This window comes from Anabrus simplex, chromosome 13 (genome assembly GCF_040414725.1).
Source record: "Anabrus simplex isolate iqAnaSimp1 chromosome 13, ASM4041472v1, whole genome shotgun sequence".
NCBI lineage: Eukaryota > Metazoa > Arthropoda > Insecta > Orthoptera > Tettigoniidae > Anabrus > Anabrus simplex.
The window spans coordinates 91,246,016-91,273,993 of record NC_090277.1 but is presented as its reverse complement, the minus strand read 5'-3'; the positions used below and the strand labels follow the sequence as shown (position 1 = coordinate 91,273,993).

At 40.2% G+C, this 27,978-nt stretch overlaps 1 protein-coding gene across 1 annotated transcript in view; it reads left to right on the top strand.

The window, feature by feature from the left end:
• LOC136884725 (uncharacterized) overlaps positions 1-27,978 on the top strand; it is a 350,171-nt gene that overhangs the window by 304,832 nt on the left and 17,361 nt on the right. The window contains exons 7-16 of the mRNA XM_068230067.1: positions 2,626-2,690; positions 4,546-4,705; positions 5,288-5,424; positions 6,343-6,547; positions 7,535-7,699; positions 9,873-10,163; positions 20,991-21,239; positions 23,220-23,362; positions 24,890-25,036; positions 27,618-27,921. Of these exons, the coding sequence (XP_068086168.1) occupies positions 2,626-2,690; positions 4,546-4,705; positions 5,288-5,424; positions 6,343-6,547; positions 7,535-7,699; positions 9,873-10,163; positions 20,991-21,239; positions 23,220-23,362; positions 24,890-25,036; positions 27,618-27,921 (1,866 nt within the window). The remainder of the gene's footprint in view (positions 1-2,625; positions 2,691-4,545; positions 4,706-5,287; positions 5,425-6,342; positions 6,548-7,534; positions 7,700-9,872; positions 10,164-20,990; positions 21,240-23,219; positions 23,363-24,889; positions 25,037-27,617; positions 27,922-27,978) is intronic.

The window sequence follows — 27,978 nt, the reverse complement described above, 5'->3', positions numbered from 1 at the left end:
GTTACACGAGGTCGCCCCCTGTTCTCCACCTGCTGCTTTGTTTGTTTTGCCAGTCTAATGGCGTTCTGGACTCGTTTTCGAAACGCGTAAATCTTTGGCTATTTGATACATGGACATCCCACTTTTGAACATCCGGAACATTACTACACGCTCATCATCGCTTGTATGCTTTGCTCTGTCCATCTAGAAGAATGTAAACGAAACCAAACGTCAATTTTACATACAAAATAATACTGAGTGGAGGTTTGTTGACAAATAATATCGCTAGCCCCTAAAACAACTGCAAAACATCAATTTGAACGGGACTTCTGTAAAACGGCTCGATTATTTTGACACATAAGATTCTTATCTTTATGCCTCTTTTCGCACGTCTAGCTCAAACGCTTCCTTTCGCACTACATATAACAGCGACGTCTTCCCTGATGTTGTCTAAAAGGGACTAACAACACGGCACTCGTGGAGATTTTGCGAACTAATAGATATCCTAGTTCTTAACCCCGTCAATAGAGGTGGCTCTATCATTTTGACCCACTATACATCAAAACAAAGATCTCCTTCCGAAGATTACTAGAAAAATATCATTTCTTTCATTAAATCGTAAAATAGTCATTTATTCGAATATTACGATGTTTAGGTCATGGCAGTTAACTGCATAAGCCAGTAGGTGGCTCTATGAATGTTGGCTCCTCCGATCTTTCTATGCTAGCCCGATAGAGGGCTCTGTAAAATCGAGTTATCACATGAATGTAAGTTGTTGTTCATGTTGATTCTAATAAGCGATGTATGACTAAACTATAAAATTAGAAGTTATTACAAGTTCTTACAAGAATCAAGAAATTACTTAGGACTGATTTGGTGTCTACTGACAGTAACCTGCCTTTCAAATTCAAAGGAAGGCAGTTCCTGTTACGTCTTGCTTTCACAATGACCGTTAACAAAGCACAGGGTCAAACTTTTAACAAAACAGGTATTTATGTAGAGTTAAAGCTGCGAGAGATTTTAACTACACCACATCAGGATCGGTTCTCCGAAACTTAGTTTACAATTACAATGAAATACTAAAATCATTCAATGAATAGGAGACTAAACTGCAATCATTTAGAGTGAACTGTCGCCTTCTTTATTAATGACTGTTACAAGCATGCCCGAGAAGATTACAATAGGGCAATTGCCAAGGTTGAAAACTTCCATATGTATAGTCACAAAGGAAGTATAAGTTAAGAATGCAAATAAATGGTCTTCAGGGGTGTTCGATATAGTTTCCAATAATTTCCTCACACTTCCTTCATCATCAGTTTCATTTTTAGTCTTTGTTTGCAACTACTGATGTGACAAGCTACTTATACTATCATATTCTGATTTATAAAAAGTACAAAATCGCAGTTTTATAACTTGATTACAATTACACCATGAGTAAACAGGATTTGAAAACTACAACTCTAGGGACTTCTTAGATTGCGACGAAGTACGTATTTTCTACAATATGTTTTACGTTGCACTGATAGGTCTTATAGGGACGATGGAATAGGAAAGGGCTAAGAGTAAGAAGGAATCGAACGTGCCAAGAACCTACAACGCTATCGTAGCAGGGGGAAAGGTGATACTCCCAAGTGGCGGATAGCGGGTCCTAACCGGCTTGCCGGCGGATGTGAGCGAAATAAAATAGCTCTCGCGGACCAAACACACATCCCCCTGTAGGTGGTGGACGCAGACGAAGATTACACTCACGGTATGCGACCACTGGATGCTGAATTTTGAAACATGATATTACCTGTAATTAGTACCATCACGCCAGGAACACCATGAGCCGACTTTTCTTGCGATTAGTACCACAATGTGTTGAATAATATTTATCTGTTGGTGGATCACTATGGGCTTGCAGTACCCCTGTATAGTATCTGCCACTCTGAGGGACACTCAGCCTCCGTCCAGATTCGGTTGGAACACGCCAAGGAGACAAATAAGAGGCTACACTCGTTGGGGTGTTTCAGCATCTGGTTGTGGACATCACGAGTCTACGTTTCGAGGGAAACTAAGGGTCTGCGCGACGCCTGTGATTAGTACCCAAATTATGTTTAATTTTTAATATTGTGAGTTGGACACACTGATTATTTTACATTCATATTCCCCCATTCATTCTTCATCATCAAGTTTTGAATTCTGGTCAGTAGATGAATTTTAGAATTTTAAATAGTCATATTTCGTACCATTAAGGGCCGATGACCTAGCTTTTAGGCACCTTTCAAGAACAATTATCATCGAATCGACCTTGGCTAAGACACAGCCTCAGCATTTCCCTGGTGTGAAAATGGGAAACCTTCTTTAGTGCTGCCGACAGTGGGGCTCGAACCCACTATAATTAGATTAACTCCTTATTGCAACAAAGTTCACTAATTTAAATATTTGTAATACTAAGTTAATGTTATCCTTTGTTTTCTCTTCATTTTTTCCGGCAATAATTATTCCGGATATTGTCTTCAATGTAGACGCTTATTATCCTCAGTGGCAAAGCGTAACCAATGAATTCAATTCCATTTAAATCTTTCTTATTCTTGCTCTTCCCCTCGACAACTGTGCTCAAAATTCGTATGAAGAATTTGATTTTTTTTTTCCTTTTTGTTACAGATATCCAAATACCTGAGGAGTTATAACATATCGAAAATGGATGAGCTTCAAGTTCTTAATGTCACGTAAGTTGTCTTTTTATATTATTTTCTTTACAATATAGCGTTAAAGGTTATTCAGAATGAATCCGACAGCGCTTCCTATGTTGTACCAGAAGGAACCCATGACCTGAAATGCATGAATGGGACACTGTAGATCGCCGAAGTTAAAAAAAAAAGTGCTTCTGATATGTTGATAGTTGAGCATTCCACATTTTGCCAAGAAATATCCACCAACACATCAAGAGCACTAAATTCCAAAAAGACTTTGAAATTGTGGTCTCGAGTTTGATTAAATAGTGTATATTGTCGGTGTAGAGATTGGTGGACATTGTCAAAGACGTTAATGGGAATTATGTACGAGTCATGTATCATCAATAGAGGATCTTATCTTACGAATCCACTCAGTGACAGAAATACCGAGAACACAACACGTCTTTGACCATGTGTACCAATCTCCGCACCACAGATAAAGTATTATAATCAAACTGTAGATCCACAATTCCAAGGTAATTTAATGTAAATGTAGAATGCAGACCCTTCTCCAAACTTGGACTCTCCACAGTGCTCAAAGTAACATGCATAGTTAGAGTTGTCCCACTGACTTCTTTTACGGTTTCTGAAGACGCCGACGTGCCGGAATGTTGTCCCACATGAGTCCTTTTTCGTGCCAGTAAATTTGCCGACACGAGACTGTCAGAGGATTATCAGTGGATTATCAGTAATCACCCTCCAACCCTCCAGAAAATTTCCCAGTCATGTTCAAAGCATGCTCTTCCCTTATCAATAATAACACCCCCTTTGCCCTTCTCGACAGCAATCTATTCTAAAGTGTATCACATTACACAATAACATTTTTACACTACCTGCTAATTCGTAAATAAAACATTCTTTGTAGCTTGTTTCGCACCCAGTAGCTGCTTTTCTTGAAGCGTCCTTCCTCCCTGCGATCACATTTTTGTGTTCTGAACCAAAAAAGCGGTTCCAGTGTAATCGTGCTTAATGTAGCCCTCCATTCCATCTCTTTCTATCAACTGTCAAATACACTTAATATTGAAAATACAACATTACTTAAGGATTTATAACGGAGAAGAGTTGAGAAGAGTAAAGCTCCTTTATCCACGATGATTTTCAACTGCACATGGGTAGCAAAAGGAAGTGATAAATATCGTTGCCAACTCACAAGCAATGAAACGAGGAGAGTTTAGTAGAAATGCTCGAAAGAATTGAACATTTCTTCTTCCTTTCTTTCTTTTTTCTCTGTAGATTTTTCTTAACAATGATAGCTTTTCCGTAATAATTTGCCCTTTGACCGTAATACCGTAATCATGAGATGAAATTCGTAACAATTAGGGACAATCCGTAATAGTTGGCACCTCTGGGCTGACGTGTTTGAGCACCACCAAATACCACCGGACTGAGCCAGGATCAATCCTGAAACTTGACCTCAGATAGCCAGTGTTCTGTCGGCTGATCTACTCATCCCGATAAAGACTGTGCGTAATATTAAAGTTCTGGAAAATTCAACTTCGCTCTCATCCTTCTGAAATCTTAGCTATTTCGCTCTAAGCTTTAGCTTTCTGACATCTTAACAAAAACACTATCGCACTTTTCTCCCATAGAATGTACCCAAACTGCTGCACCAATCCCATTATTCTCTTCCTTCGTATATCTATATGATAAGACGTTTATTTTCCTACTTCAAGTATATTTTTTACGTTCAGTCTTTCTCTGAAGATAGGTCTCAAAGGGAGACATTGATAGAAATTATTGTACAGATTAATGAATTCCGTCCTAAATTACAGAAAATATAATTTCAGTAAGATTCCAGTTTAAATATTTCAGTTGATTAACATCTGTTTTATCTGTCTGTTCCTTGAAGTCCTGGTGGAGAAGTTACCTTCAACTTCCTCGGTGGCAAGAGAGATGGCAGTAGAGTGAGAGACGCACTGAACCGTCTGGTCGAGAGGGGTCGGCTGGGCAACGTCACTTTGGTACCAACCAACCTCGCAGTCCGGCAGGAACCCACTCTACTCCTACAGGTATGTTTAAATCTCAAGGATGACACATTTGTGCTTCGTATAGATTTGATTAGAACAGCCTTTATATAAATGTAAGTAATCCCCATGTAATTTTTTGCGAACTAATACTACTAACAAAGCCTTCTCTGTGGATCAGTAGCTTGATTTCATCCTCCTGACATGAATATCACGAGTTCAAATTTACCAGAGGTAGTCAGATTTCGAAGGGTGGCCCACGAAAATTACAGATCATCCCTTTGCAAGAAGAGTTTCTCATTAGGTCAAAGCAAATGCTTACGCTTACGTACAGTACTTATACTGAGCCCCAGTTTGGAACGCTGGACCGTGTGCTCAGCCTTCTTGGGAGACTATTGGGACTTTTCGACTTATATAAGGATCTTCACGGTAACAGAATCTCTGGTACCAAGTTTTAAGTATCTACAGTGCCTGGAAATGACTCAATACATTTCATTTGGGGTACATCAATATTTATAGAGCGCTACCTTGAACTTCCCTTCATTAGTATAGAAGTACTATGGTACGTACGATGATTTCTACTTGTTGCTTGTCACAGTATCAGTTATAATGTTCTTCCTGTTTCAGAGTGTTCGCGTGAACCAGGATCGTCCCATACGTGAGAATGACGAATTCATCTTGTCCTGCGTGGCTCAGGGCTCGTCATACATGACATTCCGCTGGTACAAGGACGGAGTCTTCGTGAACGAGAGCAAGTCTATAAGGCGAGTTGATTAGAACACTCCCCATAGAGAACAACAAAGAAAATTGACTGGTGGTTTCCCATTTTCACAACAACCTATGCTGGGACTGTACCTTAATACCACAGTCCCTTCATTCCCAATCCCAGCCCTTTCCTACCTCTTCGATTCGACGTACAGCAGATTTTTAATATAAAATATGGATCCTTAACTCAATTTCCATGATATTACCCTTTTGAGGGGGCAAGAAAGAGATATCCCCGCCGTCCCCATCCATAACACGAACACTAAATGAATGATATGTTTCTCTTTCCTAAGTCACCTTCATAATCACAAATGCCAGAAGACGCTTTCCTATGGGATACCTTCTGAGTATATTGGTATAAGGGACCCGTGGTCTTCGGTGCTATAAAGCAAAAACTCATTCCTTTTTCCCTTTTCTATTTACCATTGACCTATCATTCTGTTTAGTGGAATAGTGTCTGTTGAATATGTTCATTTCCTGCAGGGCGGCATTCATGATTTCACCGTCCTGGATTTCTTTCTGGCGGTCTATCGCTATTAGCGTTACCTCGTGGAAATATTTCCCAAAACAGTGGCTGCAGCTGGTCCACCCATCTGATTGGATGTCTTCCTCACGATCTCTTGCCTTCAATCCTTCCCTTCACCACAAACCTGTTCTTCTGGCGATGTGTCCGAAGCACCTGAGGTAAGCCTTACTGATCCGCTCCAGATACCTACCTCTTCCAACACGGATGCATTAGTTCGGTGTTCAGTCCAAGGAAATCGGAGAATGCGTCGTTAAACCTACATCTCGAAGCCGTCCATTTTCCTGTTCGAGTTCCCAGGTTTCCGCTGCACAGGTGGCAATGGAGAATATGAGAGTGTGAGGTGGTTGCAATTTTGTATTGGGAATTTAATATACCTATTTCTTATTTTCAGGAACATGTGGACCAGACTGCTCCCCATGGACTCCCAGGACCAGTATACAGCCCTCTTAGGTATAGAACGTGCCACGAGACTGGACGAAGGTCTGTATACGTGTCAGGTGGTGGACTGGGGCATGCAGCAGTGCAAGGCTCTCAGAGTGGAGATAATGGTGAGGCCGGAGGTGAGGGTCAGTCCGATGAGCATCACGCTTGAGAAGGTAAGACGGCACATAAATCTGGATATTGACATACATGTGGTACGAGCAATGAATGAAATTACAATCACTGTCTTTAAGGCACAATGCAAACAAGAAGGGTACAAGTACAGAGCCTTGTGGTACGCCGGCATTGATTTAGGACCAATCTCACCGCTTCGTAAGAACATGAAAGTTGATTATTATAAATTTCGTTTATTTCACATTCCAGGAGTATTGTTTATTAGAAAAAAGTACCCATAGTCCACACTGTCCAATCAAAAGTATCAGGACAACTTTCCGAAACTCCCCTTACATCTACTTCCCAGCACTGGATATTATACCCCCTACTCTTCATAACAACTCAACGTTTGCGGCAGAGACCGTCTACCGGATGTCGGAACGTGTCCGGAAACATGGCACACCGTCCCTCCAGCAGCCCTGTAGCAAACGTAGTTACTGATGTGGATCCTTAGCTTCTGGAGTGAAATCACCGTTCTAGGTGATCCCAGAGTTGTTCCGTGTTCTGGAATATTTTAATTAATTTTCATTATTTTCGGCGTGTAAAGAACGAGGAGAACTACAATAAATCTGGATTCGCCATACGACTGGTACAAGCAATGAATGAAATTACGATCAATGTCGTTTATGTACAGCGCAAACAAGAAGGGTGCTAGTACAGAGGTTTTTGGTACTCCGGCAGTGGCATAGGACCAATCTGAACGCTTTTCTTGGTTTACTAATACGCGCTGAATGAAAAATGATGTAGCAAGTAAAGCTGACGATATCAGACTAACAGATTGATTGATTGATTGATTGATTGATTGATTGATTGATTGATTGATTGATTGACTGAAGGTTCAAATCATAGTTACACACAGCATAGTATAATACATTAGTATATTTAATATAGAAAAAATATAAATTCCTTTCCATATCTAATTCTTTCGTAACTTTATGTATTTGTTCCTAGTTGCGACATTGTTTCCCAGTGTAGTTTTGTACTTTCAGGGGAACAATGTTAACATCAAGTGTATGTCGCCAAACGATCAGCGGCATGAGAAGTTCGGTTTCAACTGGACAAAGAATAAAGCACTCTTTCGCATGATTCCTGGCAAGGAAGTTTGGGAGGACCTCCATCCGTCTGGTAGCATCCTCAAGATCTACAACGCTCAGGTAAGTACCACAGTCTCAGTAACTCATTGATTAGATTCATCGCTCACCTTAGTATCAATAGTGTTCTCAGTTTAGAGTTATTGTTGGGGTTCTTAAGATTCAGGCTGTGAAATGCAGTCTCATTTTCGCATCTGACTTCTTCTTTCGTAACGTTTGTCGTGCTGCACAGGTTTCACTGTTCTCCTTCGCCTATCTTACGGGGCTCTGTCGTAGACGTCTTTGCGTTCGGATTTGTAACCTGCATGTCACCCTTAATGCTATCATTCACAGCCTCGGTACAGTTCCTCGGGGTCGGCATTCTCTCGAAACGAGCTCAAGTGCGTATGTCCTTTTCATGACTTAAGTCGAGCTACTCTGGCTTTCTCCACAAATGAGTCTACATGATCAGACGTACTATCTGTATCTCACGAGAAGTCGCGGCAGCAGCTTGTGGGTACGGAACGAGAAGAGATCTATAAATTTGGTCCTATGAATGTTTCAATACTGTAGCTGACTGTTAAGTGAATAAAATAATTTTTCAACTTGTGAAATTTGCCCCAGATCGAAAAATTTACTCCTATCTATAGAACCAATCGCCAGTATACGAGAAAATATATTAGCACCAAACATGCCAGCCAGTAAGAGATCCGTCCCGTTGGCACAGTCCGTTTGTCGATGCGACATACCGTTTCGCCACAGTCAATTTGAAGCTTCACAGCAGCACCTGAGTTCACACAAATCTGTAACATTGTCGATTCGCCCTCGCCGCATTCATCATTTTCCCATGTTTGACATCCGCACACTGCCACAGCTACGCGACTACTGTCAGCCGATTACCCGCGTCAAACCTGGATGACATCATCGAGTCATCGACTCTACGCTCTTCATGGACGTTCGCGGCGTTTCTAGTGCCAAGTGTCATGATTTTCCCCCCGTACCTCCCCTCTCCAACTGGCCCTATATAAACAGCACTCTTTGTCTGCTACCTCGAGCCGTTCATCTGCTGTTGCAGAGAGGGGAACATCTTTGTGCTATGCTGCTGTAAAAGTTTTCACCTAAATATGGGATTATAATTCGACCATGAGGTATTGTAAACTTCTTATGACCCTTCTTTCGAGTAGTTACACTCTATTCTCTAATTCCTATTAACGTGTACGTTGTTGGAATTTCTGTGAAGATGAACATTATTTGGTCAATGCGCTCTAAACTTCTATACTTTAAATATGTTTCTACCTTGAAGATCTCTTATACTCAACCCCTGGACTAGTAACTTCATTTATGGGGCTTAAATGTATCTCTGCTGTATCGAGTATTTTCTAGAACTTGTCATTTGCTATCACGCACTATTCTCTATTCACGTTAAATCTTATCCTATGCCTGGACTTTAGTTATTTAAAATATTGTTTGGTTCAACCTCCTTTTTCCCTAATATTTCTTATTATTCGTTGTACAGTTGGTTGAAGATATCGGTGCTGTTTCAAGTACCTTTTTTTTTAAATTCGGATAAAATCCAAGTCATATTATGTAACTGACACCTGTAAAATCTATTGTGAAATGTGCTCTGCTTGTCGCAAATTTCCTTGCTCTGGTATTTTTAACTTGTGGCTTGTTTTGAATACATCTGTTTTGTTCATCCGAAGTTGCCAATTATTGTTTATCTGCTAGTGGTCTTGTATTTTCCTAATAACTCGTACAGACCTAGCCAGGGTAGCGAGCGTGGCTTAGCCAAAGGTCAACGAACTAGCCAGCTGGACTCGCGCCAGTGACACAGCATCGGTTTTTCAACACCTCGCTTTCTATGCTAGAGTGGAGATAAAAGAGGACTCTATTGATATAAGTTCCGGATTTCAAGTTCCTACGTATTTAAACAGAAATAAACATGTTCAAACCTTTCTGAATATTTGAGTGTATTTGATAGAATCTGATGAGGTTATTTTAGGAACGAAACATGTCACTTTATTTTAATTTATGTATTTCTTTTTCAGCTAGTTTAGAGATTTATTGATCAAACTTAGTTTCGGTAGACTGAAGAACCTAATAATAATAATAAATAGACAATAAATCTTAGAAATTAAACGCTACCAGTCGTTGTGTTAATTTATGTACCCAGCCAACACGTAACAGTATTATTTGTTGTGATGCTGAAAGAGCAACACAGATGTATTATATATTAGTACTCTTGTCTGTGTTACAGAAGTCGTCTGTGTACACCTGTCTAGTACAAGGCAGTCTGGAGAGCCAGTCAATCAGCACGAGGGTGGAGGTAGTGAACAGTTCTGTGATCCCCTTGTGTCCTCGGGACCACACTCTGGGGGTTGCGTGGCCCCGCACAGCGCCTGCACAGTATGCCATCGAGAACTGCCCAAATCACTATGCAGGGCATGCTCGTCGTCTCTGCTCCCTCAAGGATACCAACGTCGCCAAGTGGCACATCCCAGACTTCTCGTTCTGTGTCCCGTCTGCTGTGACCACCATACACAACAAGGTGAGTAACATCTTCCTCAACTCAATCCATCTCAGTACAGAACATTGGAGATCTCAAAGTACGTGCTAGTGAGCTTGGTCCCATTTTTATTTTTGCCCACTCGCCGTGGTCTATTGTTAAAATCCCCCATTAATGTCTGAGGTGAAGTACAGAAATAAATGTGCAGGGGAAGAAAACAGTTAAGGGTAGTGGAAACCTTTACGAAATGAGCTAACTCTCTTATGTAATTCAGCTCTTTTTCCAAACTTTATGGCGAAAGAAGAATTTTTAGTGCCCTATATATTAGACTATGATAGGTAGCTAGTTTTTGGGTCTTAGGATGCAAGGATGAATCTTTAATAGTTATGGGTGAATGAGTAGGTTTCCTAAAAAATTGAAATTAAAAAGTGTTATTCAAGCGTGTAATTGTTAAATCTAAAAATTTAAAGAATTATTGACCTCATCCTCTTTGGAAAATTTGATATTAGGATCTATTTTGTTTAGTGATACTAATATATCGTCACTATTAGTAATGTCCTTATTGATGATCATGAAAATATCGTCAATATATCTTAACCATAAAAAATACCCTTGATTTGTGAAATAATTTTCGTATGTTCTATCGAATCCGTGTAAATATCTGCTAGAATGCCAGAAAGAGTGTCTCCCATAGCTAGGCCTTTCTGGAAGACACTGAATAAGATAAGAACAATGTCGATAACGAAGGCTGCACTCAGAAGATGGGATTATACATGGAATGCCGACAGCGACTGTGGTATTATTCAAGATCTGGAGGGCCGATAGGGCTTCAGATAAACAGACAGGTGTGCAGACTGCAGTTTTGCAGACTAGAAGTTAAATATTTTCTAGCATGCTACCAACGGATTTTAACTACGGTATTGTTATGCGGAAGTTGTAGTAACATTTTTATTGAGTTGGCAATAAGGTTACTGAAAATGTAGTAAAATTTAGTGCGGCGGTAAACCTGTTCCCTGGTGCTTGCATTTGCTTACCGCTATTCATTTGAAATTGTATTACTAGAGTCCAATATTAGACTCGTATTTAGACTATAATGTCCGACTCGTTGGCTGAATGGTCAGCGTACCCACCTTCGGTTCAGAGGGTCCCGGGTTCGATTCCCGGCCTGGTCGGGGATTTTAATCTTCATTGGTTAATTCCAGTGGCCCGGGGGCAGGGTGTTTGTGTTGTCCCCAACATCCCTGCAACTCACACACCACACATAACACTATCCTCCACCACAATGACATCCTCATCGGAGGGCCTGCCTTGCACTCGACTAGAAATAGCCACACGAAATTATTATTATTATTATTATTATTATTATTATTATTATTATTATTATTATTAGACGATAATGTGGAAGTTGGGTCAAGAAAAAGAATTAGGACTGAAATATACACATAAGAAGAAATGTTGAAATTAGAAACTCAGAAATTGTTGTAGAAAATAAAAAGACTGAACATGTTACCTGGATGCAAACTAAGATCCAGGTTATCTTATCAAATAATTCCTATCACACGATGTAATTTTGTTCCTTGTGTAATACTAATTACGAGCAAAGCAAAGTTATGTTCGTAATCAATGCCACCGTATGCGGCTCAGGACCATTAATTTTATTATTTTCAATTTATTGTTGTTAATTTAAGACAATGTTGCAATAGTAACTGGCAAGGATGTATCTTTCCTTAGTGTAAATACTTGGTAGTAAGTTGTTATGAACTCAAAGAAAGATGATTGTTGTTTAAAGGGGTCTAACATTTAAGCCAACTGCCCCAAATGGTACGAAATGAGACGAAATGTAATGACAAATTAAAAGTCCAAAATCCTCCACTGACCAGAATTCAAAGCGTGAGGACGTAGAATGAATGGATGGATAAGAATTTTAAAAAAATCAGTGGATCCGACCCGCAATGCCCCAAATTCCCAGAAACTAGCATTAAACAATAGTATCATTGACCGAGGGACTGCTTCTAGAAGCACAATACTGAATCGATTATGCTTGCAGTGTAAAGTGGTCCGAAATCCAAGTCATCGCCCCCCTCATAATGGTACTTATCGCTAGGAACGTAGAACCATGGTATTTGTCATGGTGCGGTACTAATCTAAAGTAGCGTAGACTCGCGGTATTCCGCACATTATGGTAATACTCACAGGTAATGAAATTCGCACGTGTAATGCAGACCTATAGTGTTTCGCACACTGCGGCGCCATATACAGGCAGCGCAAACCCAAAGTGTTCCTCACATAGGTGTACTAACCACAGGTACTGAAAAAGCCGACAGTGCACTCTAAGTAGGGAGCTGACCGTACGGTGCTCCTGCGTGTTACTAATCACAAACCTATTTGGTACCTAACATAGTGGCACTACGCGCAAGTAAAAGCGAGCCATGGTGTTCCCCGCGTGGTGGTATCAATCACAAGTAGTTTCATGGTTCTAACACAATCATCACTTGGTCGACACTTTTAGTCGCCAGGCAGGGGATACCGTGGGTGTATTCTTCGTCTGCGTCCCCCACCGACAGGAGGTTGTGTGTTTGGTCCGCGAGAGCTATTTTATTTCGCTCAAGTCCGCCGGCAAGCCGGTTAGAACCCCGCTATCCGCCACGTGGGAGTATCACCTCTCCCCTTGCTTAGCCAGCGTAGTAGGTTCGTGGCTCAAAGGAAGATAACCTGCTTAATATCCTCATTCGACGGACGAATCACTATGGAAAACGTCGTATATCCTTACTCCATATGAGAGATTTGGAATAATAACCAAGCTTTTGGCACGCACACTAGCTATAACGAAATGTGTACTGTCACCTGTAATACCCTGCCTTACTAACATTTAGAAGGTAAATTTGTGAACTATTGGGACTCGAACCGTTAAATAACAACATGGCAGCATCTAGTAATGACGGCGTAATGACCTAGGAAGCTTGTCGTTGATGTGTGTGGGCCGATTGCAGAAACGGTGTTTACGGTTAAACAGTGTCTAAGTATGGCTGCCGCATTGCACAGACGTTATTTATCACTTAGACACTGTCTAAAATCGATGTTCAACCGGTCGTGTTTAAACACTGCCGAGAGCACTGTTTAACCTCAAATGAGAGGAGTGAATCACAATCAGAGGTTATGTACCATGAAACATGCAATTTGTATTATGTTGAGACGATTCCGGGAAGACCGGGCGAGTTGGCCGTGCGCGTAGAGGCGCGCGGCTGTGAGCTTGCATCCGGGAGATAGTAGGTTCGAATCCCACTATCGGCAGCCCTGAAAATGGTTTTCCGTGGTTTCCCATTTTCACACCAGGCAAATGCTGGGGCTGTACCTTAATTAAGGCCACGGACGCTTCCTTCCAACTCCTAGGCCTTTCCTATCCCATCGTCGCCATAAAACCTATCTGTGTCGGTGCGACGTAAAGCCCGTAGCAAAAAAAAAAAAAAAAAAAGATTCCGGGAAGAAAGGTTAGTCCGACGGCCTCTCTGTAGGTCGCCGGCTGCGAAATCGCACCAATTCATTTGGCATGTACGGGGAGATATATCTTAAAATAAGGTTTCGCTTTTCAAGAGACTTGTTTCTTGAGACTGACAAAGGGATAGTCCGGTAACTGTCATCTTGAATACAATTCTTGGCAACCGATATCTTTCTATATATTAAAAAAAAAATTATGAAAACTAAAGTCAGTCCGTCCGGCCATTCCATCTGGTCGATTTTCTTCATTCTTTTTTTAACTGAAAGGTATTCATGCACATATTTGTCATCAGGTACTATAAATCACTTAACTTCCGCCTTCCTCAAATTATTTGATTTTTTCAATTTTCTGTCTCTCTGAAGCAAACATATCTTTGGTTCTGATTGAGGTACAGAGTTCGTTTTGGCTTAAGAACTCTCAGTGGATCAAGCTCTTTAATTTCAGCTCTTAACTATTCAAATTGGCTGATTCTAAGGAAAGTTATGAGTGCTTTTCTCATTGAAGCGATCATATCTTTCGTTCTAATTGAGGTATGCAGTTTGTTTTGATCTCAAAAAAAAAACACTCAGTGGATCAAGCGCTTTCGAGGTAATAACTACTTAAAATTGGTAGATTCTAAGAAAAGTTATGAGTACATTTGTCACCATGACGAAGATCTTTGAAGGACTTTTTAACAGTTCGGCGCGTAGTGTTGTTCCAAGGAACGTTTAATTCAATATCTTTGTGTGATGTATTTTCAAGTGTTTTGTTGACATAATATTACATTCTATTACCACAGCAGATCATGTGCTTTATTTCATTAACTCGAAACTTTGCAAATACATCCGTGAGGATGGTAACGAACAACACCATACCTTGTAAATTGCAGGCAGAGCCAGCAGGAAACCGCTAGTATTTTATTATATGCATGGGGTAATTTCCATGGAATTATAGATCACTTCGACTACATACATATCAGAATTACGTGTCCCGATCGTCAGAGGGCTGTCACATACATCAACCGGGAGGGATTCACTTATATTTACTGCCAAGTAAACACACATTACAGTGAAAATTAAAACGTAGGCTGTATGTGGTTTTTACATACGGTATATAATCATAAAAGTTTTCGGCAACTATCAGATAGGAAAAGGCAAGGCAAGTGGTGGTGATGGTGGTGATTATTGTTTAAAGAGGAGGGCTGGGGAAGAAGGGCCCTAGTATTTGCCTGGTGCAAAAATAGGAAAACTACGGAAAACTATCTTTAGGACTGCCGATGATGCTTTTCGAACCTACGACCTCCAGAATGCATCCTACATCTGTATGGCCCGTACAACACACACTGTTACACATTACTATTGCTTCATCTTCCCTTCGTCGAAGCTACCGTATTTATGTGTAGATTACACTCACTGTAACAACGCTATAATCAAAGCTACACTTCCCCGTACGGTGGCGTGTCGCTTTAGTGTCGATAATATGAGATTTAACTTCCACCGAAAGTGATACTCTTATCTGTGGGCAAGTCATGCTCATGCTTGGCCATATTTGAGTAATGTGTAGGAAGACAAACAGCTGACTGGCGTTCGGCGCACGCACCGACGAATTTCATTGGTTGCGACAAGCAAACAGTTGCATGAAAGATATTACTATCTTCATTTTCAAACCAATATTGAAACTTTAAACTATGTTTAGTTAAACATCGGCTGAAAATTGTTTATGCAATGGAGGATCGTGCTCGATTTAGACGTTCTGTAGGTAGACATTGTCTAAGACTTAAAACTAGTCATCGTTTCTGCAATCGTTCCTTTGTGTGTAAGTGATATAGTCAGTGGCAACAACTTGCAGTTTGAGAGTTTTTTTTAAAAAAAATTGTGATCGCATGGGGCGTGATATATTTTGTAAATATATACAGATATTACATTATAACAACTAATTTTTCGTATAGTATTGTGCGGATGTAGATTGATCACGATGTGCAGCCATCTGAATTCTTAAGACAGCGTCTCCAAAAGGAGGAAAGTCCCAGATAAGAGCGTTAACTGCCTCTCCAACTTCGGCACTGGTAAACACTTCACTGTGGAAAAACGTTGTGCTGAAAGTCTTCTGTAAATTTCCGCACCTGGTACACCCTCAGACCACAAAAACGGATTACGGACCGCTGTTCATACTTGTGCAAACCGAGAGTGGCGCGGCCATCTTTACGTCGCAACAGCGCAAGCTGTACTGATCTGACAACGCTGAAACCTACCACAGACGTAGACAGCGGTGCCATCTAGCGGCTGGTGAGCACACAACGCCACAGAGCCAACCTAAAGACAATTAGAGCAAAATTTCATATTCTTAATGACTTGCGTTAGTTATAGTGCATAAGAAGGTAATTGCGTAATCCATTTCCTCAGACGGATCTATAAGAAGAGTTGATATTGCATCACCTCTAGGTATGGCTAGAGCCCGGATTTTTATGCATTAATAGATTAGAATGCAAACTTACTGAAGCGAGTTGCAAGTATAGTCTACATTCGCAACCGTTGTGCTATGGGGATTGCATAGATATTAGGGGTAAGATCCATCAAAAACCCTGTAATTTATGTTACTCTTACTACGCTATGGCAGAGCGGGTGGCTGACACTTCCTACTGACCAAATTAGTTTGCAATCTAACCTATTACTGCATAAAAATCCGGGCTTTAGGTATGGCATAATAATTGACCCTTATGTCCGACTCGAGGCTGGTCTTCCACAAGCTGTTAACGGGGTTAAAGAAAGAAAGAAAGCTATCTATGAACATATTGTTAATTATTTCAAAGACGGGTATAAGCTCAAATGCGTTGATATAATAGGTCTACTGATAGGAGCACGAGATACTATACCTCGTTTCTATAAAGAATTTCGAAAAAAATATCGTATTCCATATTTCGTACGAAAGTTCGTACCATAGTACTAAAAAAGAGTTGCCAAATTCTGAATCACGATCTTAATCCACACCTCTAAATGTTGTTTGAAATTACACAACATATTTTAATATTGTAATTATAATTGTAATGCTAATTAGTATTGTCATGTGTGTATACAGAGTCCTTCGGGCTACCCTGAATTGGGAGGCAGTTTTGTAAATAAATAAAATGTAATTACTAAAAGTTATCGAGCTCATAGTTTACAAGCAAAAAACACTAATGCTGTATTCTGGATAAATTAAATAACTTAAAATTTCAACACGAATGTTTAAATAGTGGCCTCAACTATGTATTTGTATTGGGACTTCGGCGAGCCCCGAATGTGGTCATGAAAGTGACAGGATGTTTTTCTACGGTTAATATTAGACTGTCATTTACAACAAGACATTAATTAAATACAAAATTGCTGTTTCTTTCAACTTTATTAAAAAGCAGTTGTAATTAAAACATATATTCGTTAATACAAAGCTAACTGTTGTGCTCTAAAAACAATCGCGGACAGAAAGTAGTGAGAGCTAAATGAGATATTTACAACGGAGAAGAGGCCAAGGGGTGGCTCAGAATGTAATCATTACCTCCCTCTTGTCGGTGACAATGAACTACACTGCTGAATCTCCCTGGCAGACCAAGAAATAGATTCACAAGGAGAGGCGTCCAACCGATTTCAATGAGCTTGGATGCAATTGGAGGGCAACAGTAACTAGTGTAGAAAGTGCGGCCCCGGGTTCGATTCCCGGCCGGGTCAGGGGTTTTTAACTGTAATGATTAATATCCCTGGCCTGGATACTGGGTGTTTGTGTCGGCCTTAACATTTCTTTCCTCACATTTGACACTCTACACCTCCGCAACTCCACTTACACGCAGGTTCATATCATATAGTGAAAGTAGTTTCAAAAGATCTGCATAGGTCGATGCCACGAACAATTATCATTTTATTTTAAAAACTAATGTAGAAGGGTTTGTGTCAATACGTCTTCGTTTTCGAAAAAAATTGAGGTGAAATGTCATAACGCAGGATCCGCGGCGTAACATTGGAATTGGGGATTCATGATATTTTTTCGGAAATTATTAGGTTGTGAACCTGACATCATTAAGTAAAATGTGTTTGACTTGTAGTGTTCTATCACCTCCACTTGGTCCACCGAGTAGTTACTGTTACTGTTGAGTGTCCTCCAACAGCTACATTGAAGCTCGTTGAAATCGGTTGGAGGCAGGGTCTGGCCTCTGCTTGTGAGACTTGATCTTGCTTCAGGCCAGTTTTCAACAACGTCAGTTACTCTGATAATGTCATTATCTCGGATAACGCTCGCTTCCTTATTAACCACAGAATGTATTACCTCGGTTTACCAAAACTAAGTTTTCGTTTCTATCTAAATATAAACCTTCAATTTTTCATACTGACGCATGGAAAGCAAACGACTACTTCTGCCGCCATCATCGAAAAGTAAACTCGTTTTTACGCAGGTCCATTGCTTGCAAATAGTCTATCATAAAATATGTCTACTGTTGACCAAATACGAATGAAGAATCCTGTATATTTCGTCCCAATATGAGGAACTTTAATTTAATTTGATGGCAGAAAATATTAACATCATGGAGAATAAGAAAACTTATTATAGCCTACTCATCGTATCCTTCACTCAAAAAATAGGCACTATTTCATAACCCAAAACCCCACGGCACTTAACGCCCTTAAAAGGGCCTTGGTCTGCCCAGCCCGAAGGCCTGCACATTGTGAGGGGTAGTGTGGTCAGCATGACGATTCCTCTCGGCCGTTATTCTGGGCTTTCGAGACCGGGGCCGCCAGCTCACCATCAGTTAGCTCCTCAAATTCTAATCACGTAGGCTGAGCGGACCTCGAACCAGTCCTCAGGTCGAGAGAAAAATCCCTGACCTGGCCGGGAATCGAACCCGGGGCCTCAGGGTGAGAGGCAGGCACGCTACCCCTACACCATGGAGCCGGCGGCAATATTTAATAGTTCTTCATTAAGAATTCTGCGGCCTTTCGGGCCTGCCTTTGGGCAGAATACACCCTTACCTTACATTTCATAAAAAATCGTACCCAATCGTGTACAATAAATGATACTCCATAATTCACTTCAATCATTGGGGTAATCACATTAACGAGGTTGTAAAGAAAGGCTGATCTCTTCGTATGGTTATGAGGGTATTTAGGGATTGCAGAAAGGAGAAAGCGTATAATTCCCTGGTAAGACCGCAGTAAGAGAATGGCTCCAGTAAATGGGACGCACACCAGGACTATTTGATACGAGAACTAGAAAAAGATCCAAAGGAAAGAAGAAATATTTGTTGTGGGTAAATTCAGACTAGTAGTGTTACGAAAAATGTAGCAAACTTTGGGTTGGGAGAGAGCAATGGAGCTGCTCGACCAAGTGGTATCTTCCAAGCTGTCAGTGGAGAGTTGGCGTAGAATAACATTTTTAGGTGAATAATCTTGAGTGGAGCTTTCAAAAGTAGAAAAGATCAAAGCTCGAATTCAAGGGGGCAAATTGGAGCAAATATTCATGTATAGGACTCGTTCGAGTGTGTGTTTCTCTTGGACCAGCTGTCGGAAGGGAACATGGAGCGTTCTTATACAGCGTGGAAGAGAACACTTTGAATTCCGGCTTGAGGCTGTGTGTTGACAGCGAATACCATCCTGGTATGAGAGACTATGGTGCGCGGATTGCGAACTATGGACTGTGACAGAGCCAACGAGTGTGGCTGAGTGTGACTGTAGTGCGAGTGACTGGAGTCTGTGCGAAAAGAGACAGCGCGCGACAAGCTCAGTAATCCTGTAGATAATAAATGTAGTGCTGGGGACGGAGCGGAGCGGAGCGGAGCAGTTGTTGTGACGTCATCACCCGGTAGTACCGAGTGAATGTCCTGACGCGGGACGTTTAAACACGTTATACGTATGCACTGCGAAGGTATTGCATCCCTCTATTAATACCCTTCTCTCACAACGTAACAACTGTAAATAACTGCATATATATTCACTATAATTGTTATATACGTAACTGCTAGGGAGTAGGAGGTAGTATGTGGAATAAATGTCAGTAACTCGTATAGTTAACTCATTCGAATAGTGAAACAAAGTATGGCGCATACCTACCGAAAGGGTACAAGGGGATTGGAAGTTAACAGAAAAGTAATGTATTAACAATTATTTCGTAAGTTCATGTGATACGGTACACTGTTAATGAGAAGAATAACCTGAATATAAAGATCTTATCAGAATATAATGAAAACACTGACATAATTTCATCTACAGGATGACAAAAGTAATTACGTAAATGGACGTTGACTGGAATGTCCTTCTTTGCAAATGTGATTACAAAACATATCTGACAACATACTACTACACGTCCCAATGCCAAACAGCTATCAGTAGAATGCTTCTATAAATACAGTTATTATATTATATTATATTATATTATATTATATTATATTATATTATATTATATTATATTATATTATATTATATTATATTATATTATATTATATTATATTATATTATATTATATTATATTTGATGTGCCACCACCCGTCGCGTATGTGCGGCCACAAAATTTGCATTTTGCGTGTTTCCTATTATCAGTGATGTCAAAAAACTGCCAGGCATCCAACGGTTTTCGTGGCATTTGTGGAACAACGTTCTGTAAAAATTTCTTTAAATTCCTTTAAATGTTCTAAATATATAACTACTATCTACGAATATGTTTAAATATCACACTAACACCACAAATATAATCTAACAGACTTTACATTATCTACAAAACATAACAAGCGTAGGAAATATATACGTACATTCGAAACACACAGATTGAATACAGGTACTTTCGTACGTGTTTGTGCGCTCCACTGCGCTCAGGTCCTCCGCGAGTACTCGCAGTTGTAAGCGGAGGGGATCGGTGGTGCGCTCTACCGCTACAACCGGATTACTCATCGGTATTACTCGCTCCGTCCCCACCTCTAAATAAATGTTAGAAGTAGGTTCTGTCTTCAACACGCTACAATGTTGAAATTACTTTAGAAGACATACAATGTAATAATCATGAGTGACTTCAATATAGATCTTTTATAAAATAACGCTGGACAAGATAAGCAAAGGCTAGAGACGTTGCTTTCTAATTCAAATTCTCTGAAAACCTGTAAGAAAAGAAAAAGAAAAAGAAAAAGAAAAGATGGATGGATGGACGGTAACATAAATTCTAGGGATTCTGATGAGTCGAACCCCTACTGTTTATGCAAAACTCATAGCATAACTGTTGTGCAGATTAGACTATACTTGTTACTCGCTTCCGTAAGTTTGCATTCTAACCCGTTAGTGCATACAAATTCCAGATCTATTCGTTATGTTTAAAATATTATGTTACTAATATACTTTTACACGATTACGAAGGGTGTATTTCTCATCCCTCGGTGATGTTTCCAGTTTCGAAGTCTGACACTCGGCTACCAGGGTACGACAGGCACTGCCACGTTGCACGCAGTGTTACATCATCTAACAACACTGAACTCGCTGCTACCAGGCGAGGGTGAGGTGATACTGGAGATGCTGAGAGATGTTCAGAGCTATCTGAACAAGACGTCGTGGCACGATGACATTCTCAACTGCACGCAAACCTTCTACCATATCATGAGCCTTCTTCTGGGAACGAGGCATTCAGTTCTCAACCAGGAGGTAAGTTCACATCACATCCATATACTGAAAACCACGCTGATTTATACTTCTTTACTGTATCAAACTTTACCACCTGCTCTCAGTCCCTCGCAAGCTTTCCATAATTAAAAAGTCATGATCCCATGCACTAGATTTCTCCATCCTGGACGTTCGTTGAATCTGTTGAATCAAACCAGTGAATTCCTTAATTTGGTCAATCCATCTCCACTTAGGACTATCTCCCAGGGGGGAGATTCCCTATCATTTGCTTACCAAGAGTTGGACTGTGTTAAAAGGGTATTAAATTATTGGTCTAGATTAAGAAGGGGTGGCGGCGGTATTCTGCTACAGGAAGTATATAGATATGAACTGGAAGGAATGTATGATGAGTGTTGGCTAGCAAACTTCAAAATTTATGTTGGGTATGGGATATATTTGGCGGGAGGGATGGAAGTGGAATAATAGAAGAATGCAGAGGGTCCTGACAAGGAGAATTAAGGAAATCCAGATGCATAATTGTTTGGAAGAATGTAGAGAAAGGCCTTCGTTCTGCCTATTCTATAAGGTCTACCAGATCTGCAACTTAAGTATAAAATTCGGGGATGGAAGACTAAAGGGTGGGTTACTATGGTGGCTGATGGGATTGCATAGAAATAAAGGATGGATCAGGAGCAAAGAGAGCTCTCATTGCATGCTATGTGAGGCAAAGTATGATGATCTACATTTACTTTGTGATTGTATAGGGACAGAGACTAAGGGCAAAATTTGAAATGTTCAGCAGCAAAAAATGTGTAGACAAAAAGATGAGAAAAAAATTACTGTAATGATAGCGAAACAGTGGAGAAACGACAGCGGTCTGAATAAATTCTTACGCGCAGTGAAAAAACAATGTCTGAGAGAAGTGCGAGGTAGTCTATGATGTAATAACCCGGAATGTACATAGTGGAGTAGCCATCATAAATAGGTCAGTATGAGATTGGCACTCAGCACTTTAAAATACATTTGGATTAAGGCGTTAAGTTAATGTTAAGAAGGTGTAATTATCCCGTTAATATTCGTTTTAAATCAAGCGTGTCATGGTCAGTGACTGACAGTTCTGTGTGCATGAGAAATAGCTGTTACAAGCGCTAGTCCGGGACGTTACAGATACATAACTACGATACTCGATAGAATACATGTATATATTATTTCATATCAGGACGTACATAATTAAATGTGTTCAACACTGCGTTTGGATAGAATGAGCGAAACAATGTAATTAATTAACGTAAATATGATCAGAAGTCAAGCTGTAAGTTTTGCCCAGAGAAAAACTCCTCTCAGTTTTAATTATTGTGTAGTGCCTCATGGGGAACACTGAAAGTGCCTAGGTTATTAACGAGATTGTTAGGAAAGGTTACAATCTCTTCACATGGTTATGAGGGTATTTAGGGGTTGTAGTAAGGATGTAAAGGAGAATGCGTAGAAGTCTCCGATAAGCGTATGGTTCCAGTGTATAGGACCTACACCAAAACTAATTGTTATGAGAACTGTAAAAAATCCAAAGGAAAGCTGCACGATTTGTTCTTGGTGAGTAGTGTTACGAAAATGTTGCGTACTTTGAGCTAGGAAGACTTGCGAGTAAGGAGACGAGCTGCTCGACTAAGTGGTATGTTCCGAGCTGTTGGTGGAGGAGTGGCGTGAAATAATCACGAGCGGAGCTTTTAAAAGTAGAAAAGATGATTAAGTTAGAATTGAGGAGAAGAGATTGAGGCAAATATTCATTTATAGGATGAGGAGTAAGGAATTGGTATATTTTATCACGGGAAATGTTCGATAAATTTTCAACTTCCCTGAAAACATTTAAGAAAAGGTTAGGTAAACAACTGATAGGGAATCCGCCACCTGAGCGAGAGTCCTAAATGTAGATTGATTGATTGATTGATTGATTGATCGATCCTGCCACTGTCTTCTGTCATACCTACTCCTGTGGACATTGAATGTTACTTCTCTTTGTTCCAGAGGGTGATCCAGCTTCAGGAGCTGGTGAAGTCTCAGGCAGTCCTATGGGGAAATCTACTGACCACTCCTGGCGCAGCCCATGCGCAGTTTAGTTCCTTGGTAGTTTACGTAGCGTCGTTGGACAGCACTCTACCTCACAGATTGTACTTCCCCAGCAGAGCTGTCAGGTAGAGTAATTTTGTAATCTTTAGTTTACTTCTTTTCCCAACTACCTTATAAATGCCAATAAAATGTTACTTTAGTCTTTACGCTTACATTTTTGCCAGGTAGCTCTTTTTTGTCTAGGATTAAGTATCTTGTGACATTTGAAGCAATCCCTTTCCAGTTTCCACTTAATTTATAACTACAGCCCGGATTTTAGTGCAGTAACAGGTTAGAATGCAAACTTACTGTAGGGAGTAACAAGTATAGTCTAATCTGCACAATGGTAATGCTATGAGTTTTGCATAAACACTAGGGGTTCAGCTCATCAGAACCCCCTAGAATTTGTTACTCTCACTACATTACGGAAGAACGACCAAGACGACACATCCTAACAATCAAATTAGTCTGCATTCTAAACCACTACTGCATAAAAATTTGGGGTCTGTTCATAACTGTTAGGTTGTTCAGCCTGTCAAAAATAATGTATGGACGAATAAAACGTAGAAAATACCGGAAAAAGGAAATATCTAATAACAAATTATACCTCAGTAAGCTTTTCTTTTCCACGTATAAGCCCCGTTCGAATTATTGATCGTACTAGGGGGGGGGGACATACACGAAGATGCATTGATCTTCCAAATTATCTGTAACTCTGATACTATTTGAACTAGAATCATAAAACTTTGCATCCTAATTTAAAATTCATTTTTCTTATCTATAAATATTAATTTGTTAATTTAGATAAAAAGTTTCTGAAGAAGTGGGTTTTTTTCAATTTGAATTTTGGTCATTTTGATGTACCGTTTCCTCAGCAACGCGGTGTGGTCCTGGACCTTGTAATTTGTTAGTGATTTCTAAGACCTTTGGTGATTTACTTCCTACAGGCGTTCTTAATTTTATTCCTATTTCTACTTTAAAAAAATAATTACATGTTCACAAAAAGTACATATATATTAAATTCTGACGTCCATAACATTACATATATTGCAAATTCCTTGCAGGAAATTGTCTGACAGCGTTAAGCCTGCCTGTCAATCAAGTTTCAGGTAGATATCTTTAGTAGTTCAAGAGAAAATGTACCTTTCTCATGAAAAAATGGAAGTCTAAGAAATGACAATTGAATTTCACAACACGCAACCTCAGATTGTATCTCTCAAATCAAAACGAACTTTCCGCGGTGGTCGCAATGCCTTACCAACCTCTAATTACGCTTCACAGCCTTGTACAATACTCCTAAGTGTGATACTGTCAACTGCCTGACTAAGGAGACAAAAATAGTTCCCCGAAGATGAAAAAATCAATGCATTACAGGAGGGGTCGTGACACGTGACACGCATGTATTAGGAATGTAAATGTTTAAGTGCAGTCAATCAAATCTTAGATTCCGTACATAATAAGCTAGCAATTTCAGCAAAGAAAATCATAAGTCTCCCTTTATTTCATCCATGATCAATAATTAGTGTGAATGATCAGTATTGTTTTTGAAAATGTGAATATCTAAAACGCACGTGTATTTTCTTCTACAGTGTACCGTCCTGGGTCTCAGATAAAATCGATATCCACATAGAGACCACCAACAGGGAGAAATACGGGAATGGATCCTTCAGTACGGCCGTAATTATCTACAAGAACCTCTCCCAGTTCCTCCCCATGAGATACGTGGCTAAGTTAAAGTGAGTATACACTTGCATAATGCTATTTAATTACAAATTCACATTGTTCACATAATTGTTTGAATTGTGAAATCTTTAGTTCACTGAACCATCTTATCAATCTAAATAGAATTATAACTTATTCTGTACGCTTATATTTTTGGCCGATACATCTTTTTGATCAACAAATTGAGGTAATCTTCAGCGTCTGTTAGACAGAATCGTAGTAAAAGGTGATAAACATGGACTCAAAATTAACACCTACAAGACAAAGGTGATGTGCGTGTAACGAGTTCTAGTAGTCGTCATTCTTATGAACATTTATAGGGAACAAGTTGAACAAGTGTAGAAGTTGAGACTTGGCAGCTGGATTGCCGAGGACTTTGACACGGATGCAGAGATCCGTATATGAATAGAAATGGCCCATGCTAGCTTTCCGAAAATGAGGAATCTGTGGGACAGAAGCCTCAGCTGGGAGACACGTCACAACTTTGTCAGATGTTATGTATATACAGTGCTTCAGTACGGCGCTGAAACATGAACTCAAATGTAACACCATTAGGATAATAAATGTCTTCGAGGTGTGGGTTTTCCGAAGGATGTTACTGATCCCATAGACTGATTAAGTCTCCAATACTGTCGTATTCAGGCGCATGAAGAGGGAATGAATGTTGATTTGTACAATAAAGAAAAGAAAGGCAGCATACCTTGCGCATATGAGTAATGAGAAGTACAGCCTACTAAAATAAATCATGCAGGGTAGAATTAATGGTTGCGGTCGAAGAAAACACTCTTGGCTGAGGAACTTATGGGACTGGACAGAACTAGATTCGAGTAGATTGACGAGGACAGCTGAACATCGTACAGACTTAGCTGTGATTGTGGGCAACCTTCATCATCTAGCCGCTCTACAATTATGTAAACGAGTTGCATAATTTTTAGGGGTTCTAATAGTTCAGATCGCTAATATTTATGCAAACCTCACTGCAGCACCGTTGTGCGGGTAGGATTCACTTGCGCCTTGGTTAAATACGTTTGTATTCTAACCTATTAGTTCCTAAAAATGATTTCCCTACTTATGACTTACCTGTCAAATGTTTGGTTGTACTGAAGTGCAGGTATATTGCCTGCTAACTATACTGTAGTTACGTACTTCCCATCTGAGATACTTTCCCTACAGCCTCCTGAAAAGGATCATATGTTGCTGGATTCTTCGAATTTTGTTGTAAACGACCGGCACGCTTTTGAAGTCTAGCTCACTATGTTTACATTCCTTGTCCGCGGAGTGCCAGAATTTCCCCAACTTGAGACACAGCGTTGTCAAATCTCTGTCGTCATCGTCCCCAACCCCGTAAAATTAATGAAGAAAAAATTAATTTTATTTAATTTCATTTTAGCCACCTAAAATAGGAATAATAGAAAATATATAAAACCTGTTGTATTAACAGCTAATCCTTTTCTTTAATTTCTTTAAATATTTAAGAAATACTTAATGGATATGCGCACAAAATGTCATTCAACACATTTAACCGAGACGTAGAGCGCCATAACAAGTAGTGGGGACTCGCGGTTAGTATCTGACGGCGCAAAACTGTACTTGCACACTAAATGAGTGTTGTATACAGTCCATGTGCTGCAGCGTGAGTGAGAGGTCAGGAACGTTCACTTCGCTGATTGTTACGGAAATATTCACATCGGCTCCTGGCAACTACGTTAGGGTGACAAGGCTTCATCTCGCACTGTTCCCTCCAAACTCAGGGATTCACACAGAAGTGCGATTACTACCTGAAGGCACAAGCCTAACATGTGTTTTGAGAAAATGATTATGGGGTATATTGTTGCCAAAGTCACAGATAGTGAGGCATGATTCACCCACTCATCGCACGCATTTGTCAGTCTGGCAGTCTCAGTCAGTGTGTGTCTATATTTTTGTCCAGTGCCTGTTACTTTCCTAGTGCGTAGTCAAATACTAAATGGCCTTTTATTGTAATTCATGTTTAAGCTTTCTTTTGTGAAGGTTTTATTATATAGTATTAACTCAAAATTTCAAAAAATCTATTATTACCGGAGTTATATTGCTAAACTGTCACCCTTAACTACTATGTCGAAATTAACTTAGAGAGCATCAAAAATTACCATTTCGTAGCTATTTTTTCAATTTCGTTGTCCAAGCGCCATTATATCCCACAAACCCTTGGTACTTTTAATTTTCTATGTATGTTTGTGCCCCATCACTTCACTTCTAATTCCCAATCGCTTCTACTGCCTGAGAGATATTAAATGCTATTGTGATGAAGTTTCTTTTTCCACAGCCTCCTAAGAGATGTTGATGCTGTTTATTGGACTGACGCATCTTCCACAGCCTTCTGATAAATAACATATTCTCATAAAGTGAAGTTATTCTCCACAGCCTTCTTATAAATGGCACATGATCATACAGTGAAGTTCTTTTTCACAGCCTTCTGATATGTGGAATATGGTCATAGAGTTCTTTTCCACAGCCTCCTTAAAGGCTTCTGATAAATGTAATATGGTCATGGAATCCAGTTCGTTTCCACAGCCTTATTGATAAATGTAACGTTTGCCCTGATCCACGTTTCAGGAACGGCAGCGAGCTGGAATACGAGATCAACTCGCGTGTGGTCTCCATCGAACTGGGTCGCGATGCCAGGTGGCTGTACCCACCAGCAGGTAGTTTCTGGGTCGACCTGGAGCTGGACCACTTCATCAAGGACTACAACAGCGAGGAGTGGAATGCCTTGTGCGCGGTGACTTCGGCGGCCACGTTTGAACACTCGTGGAACTTCGAGGTGTGTCGGACTCACACCATCAGCCTCAACATGACTAGATGTAGATGTAGCCGAGCGGGAACGTACGCTGTTCTCCTAACATCCAGACCTCAAAATGTGAGTATTCGACCTCGGATACTTTCCGCAAAACCCCATAACATGAACATAATCCAT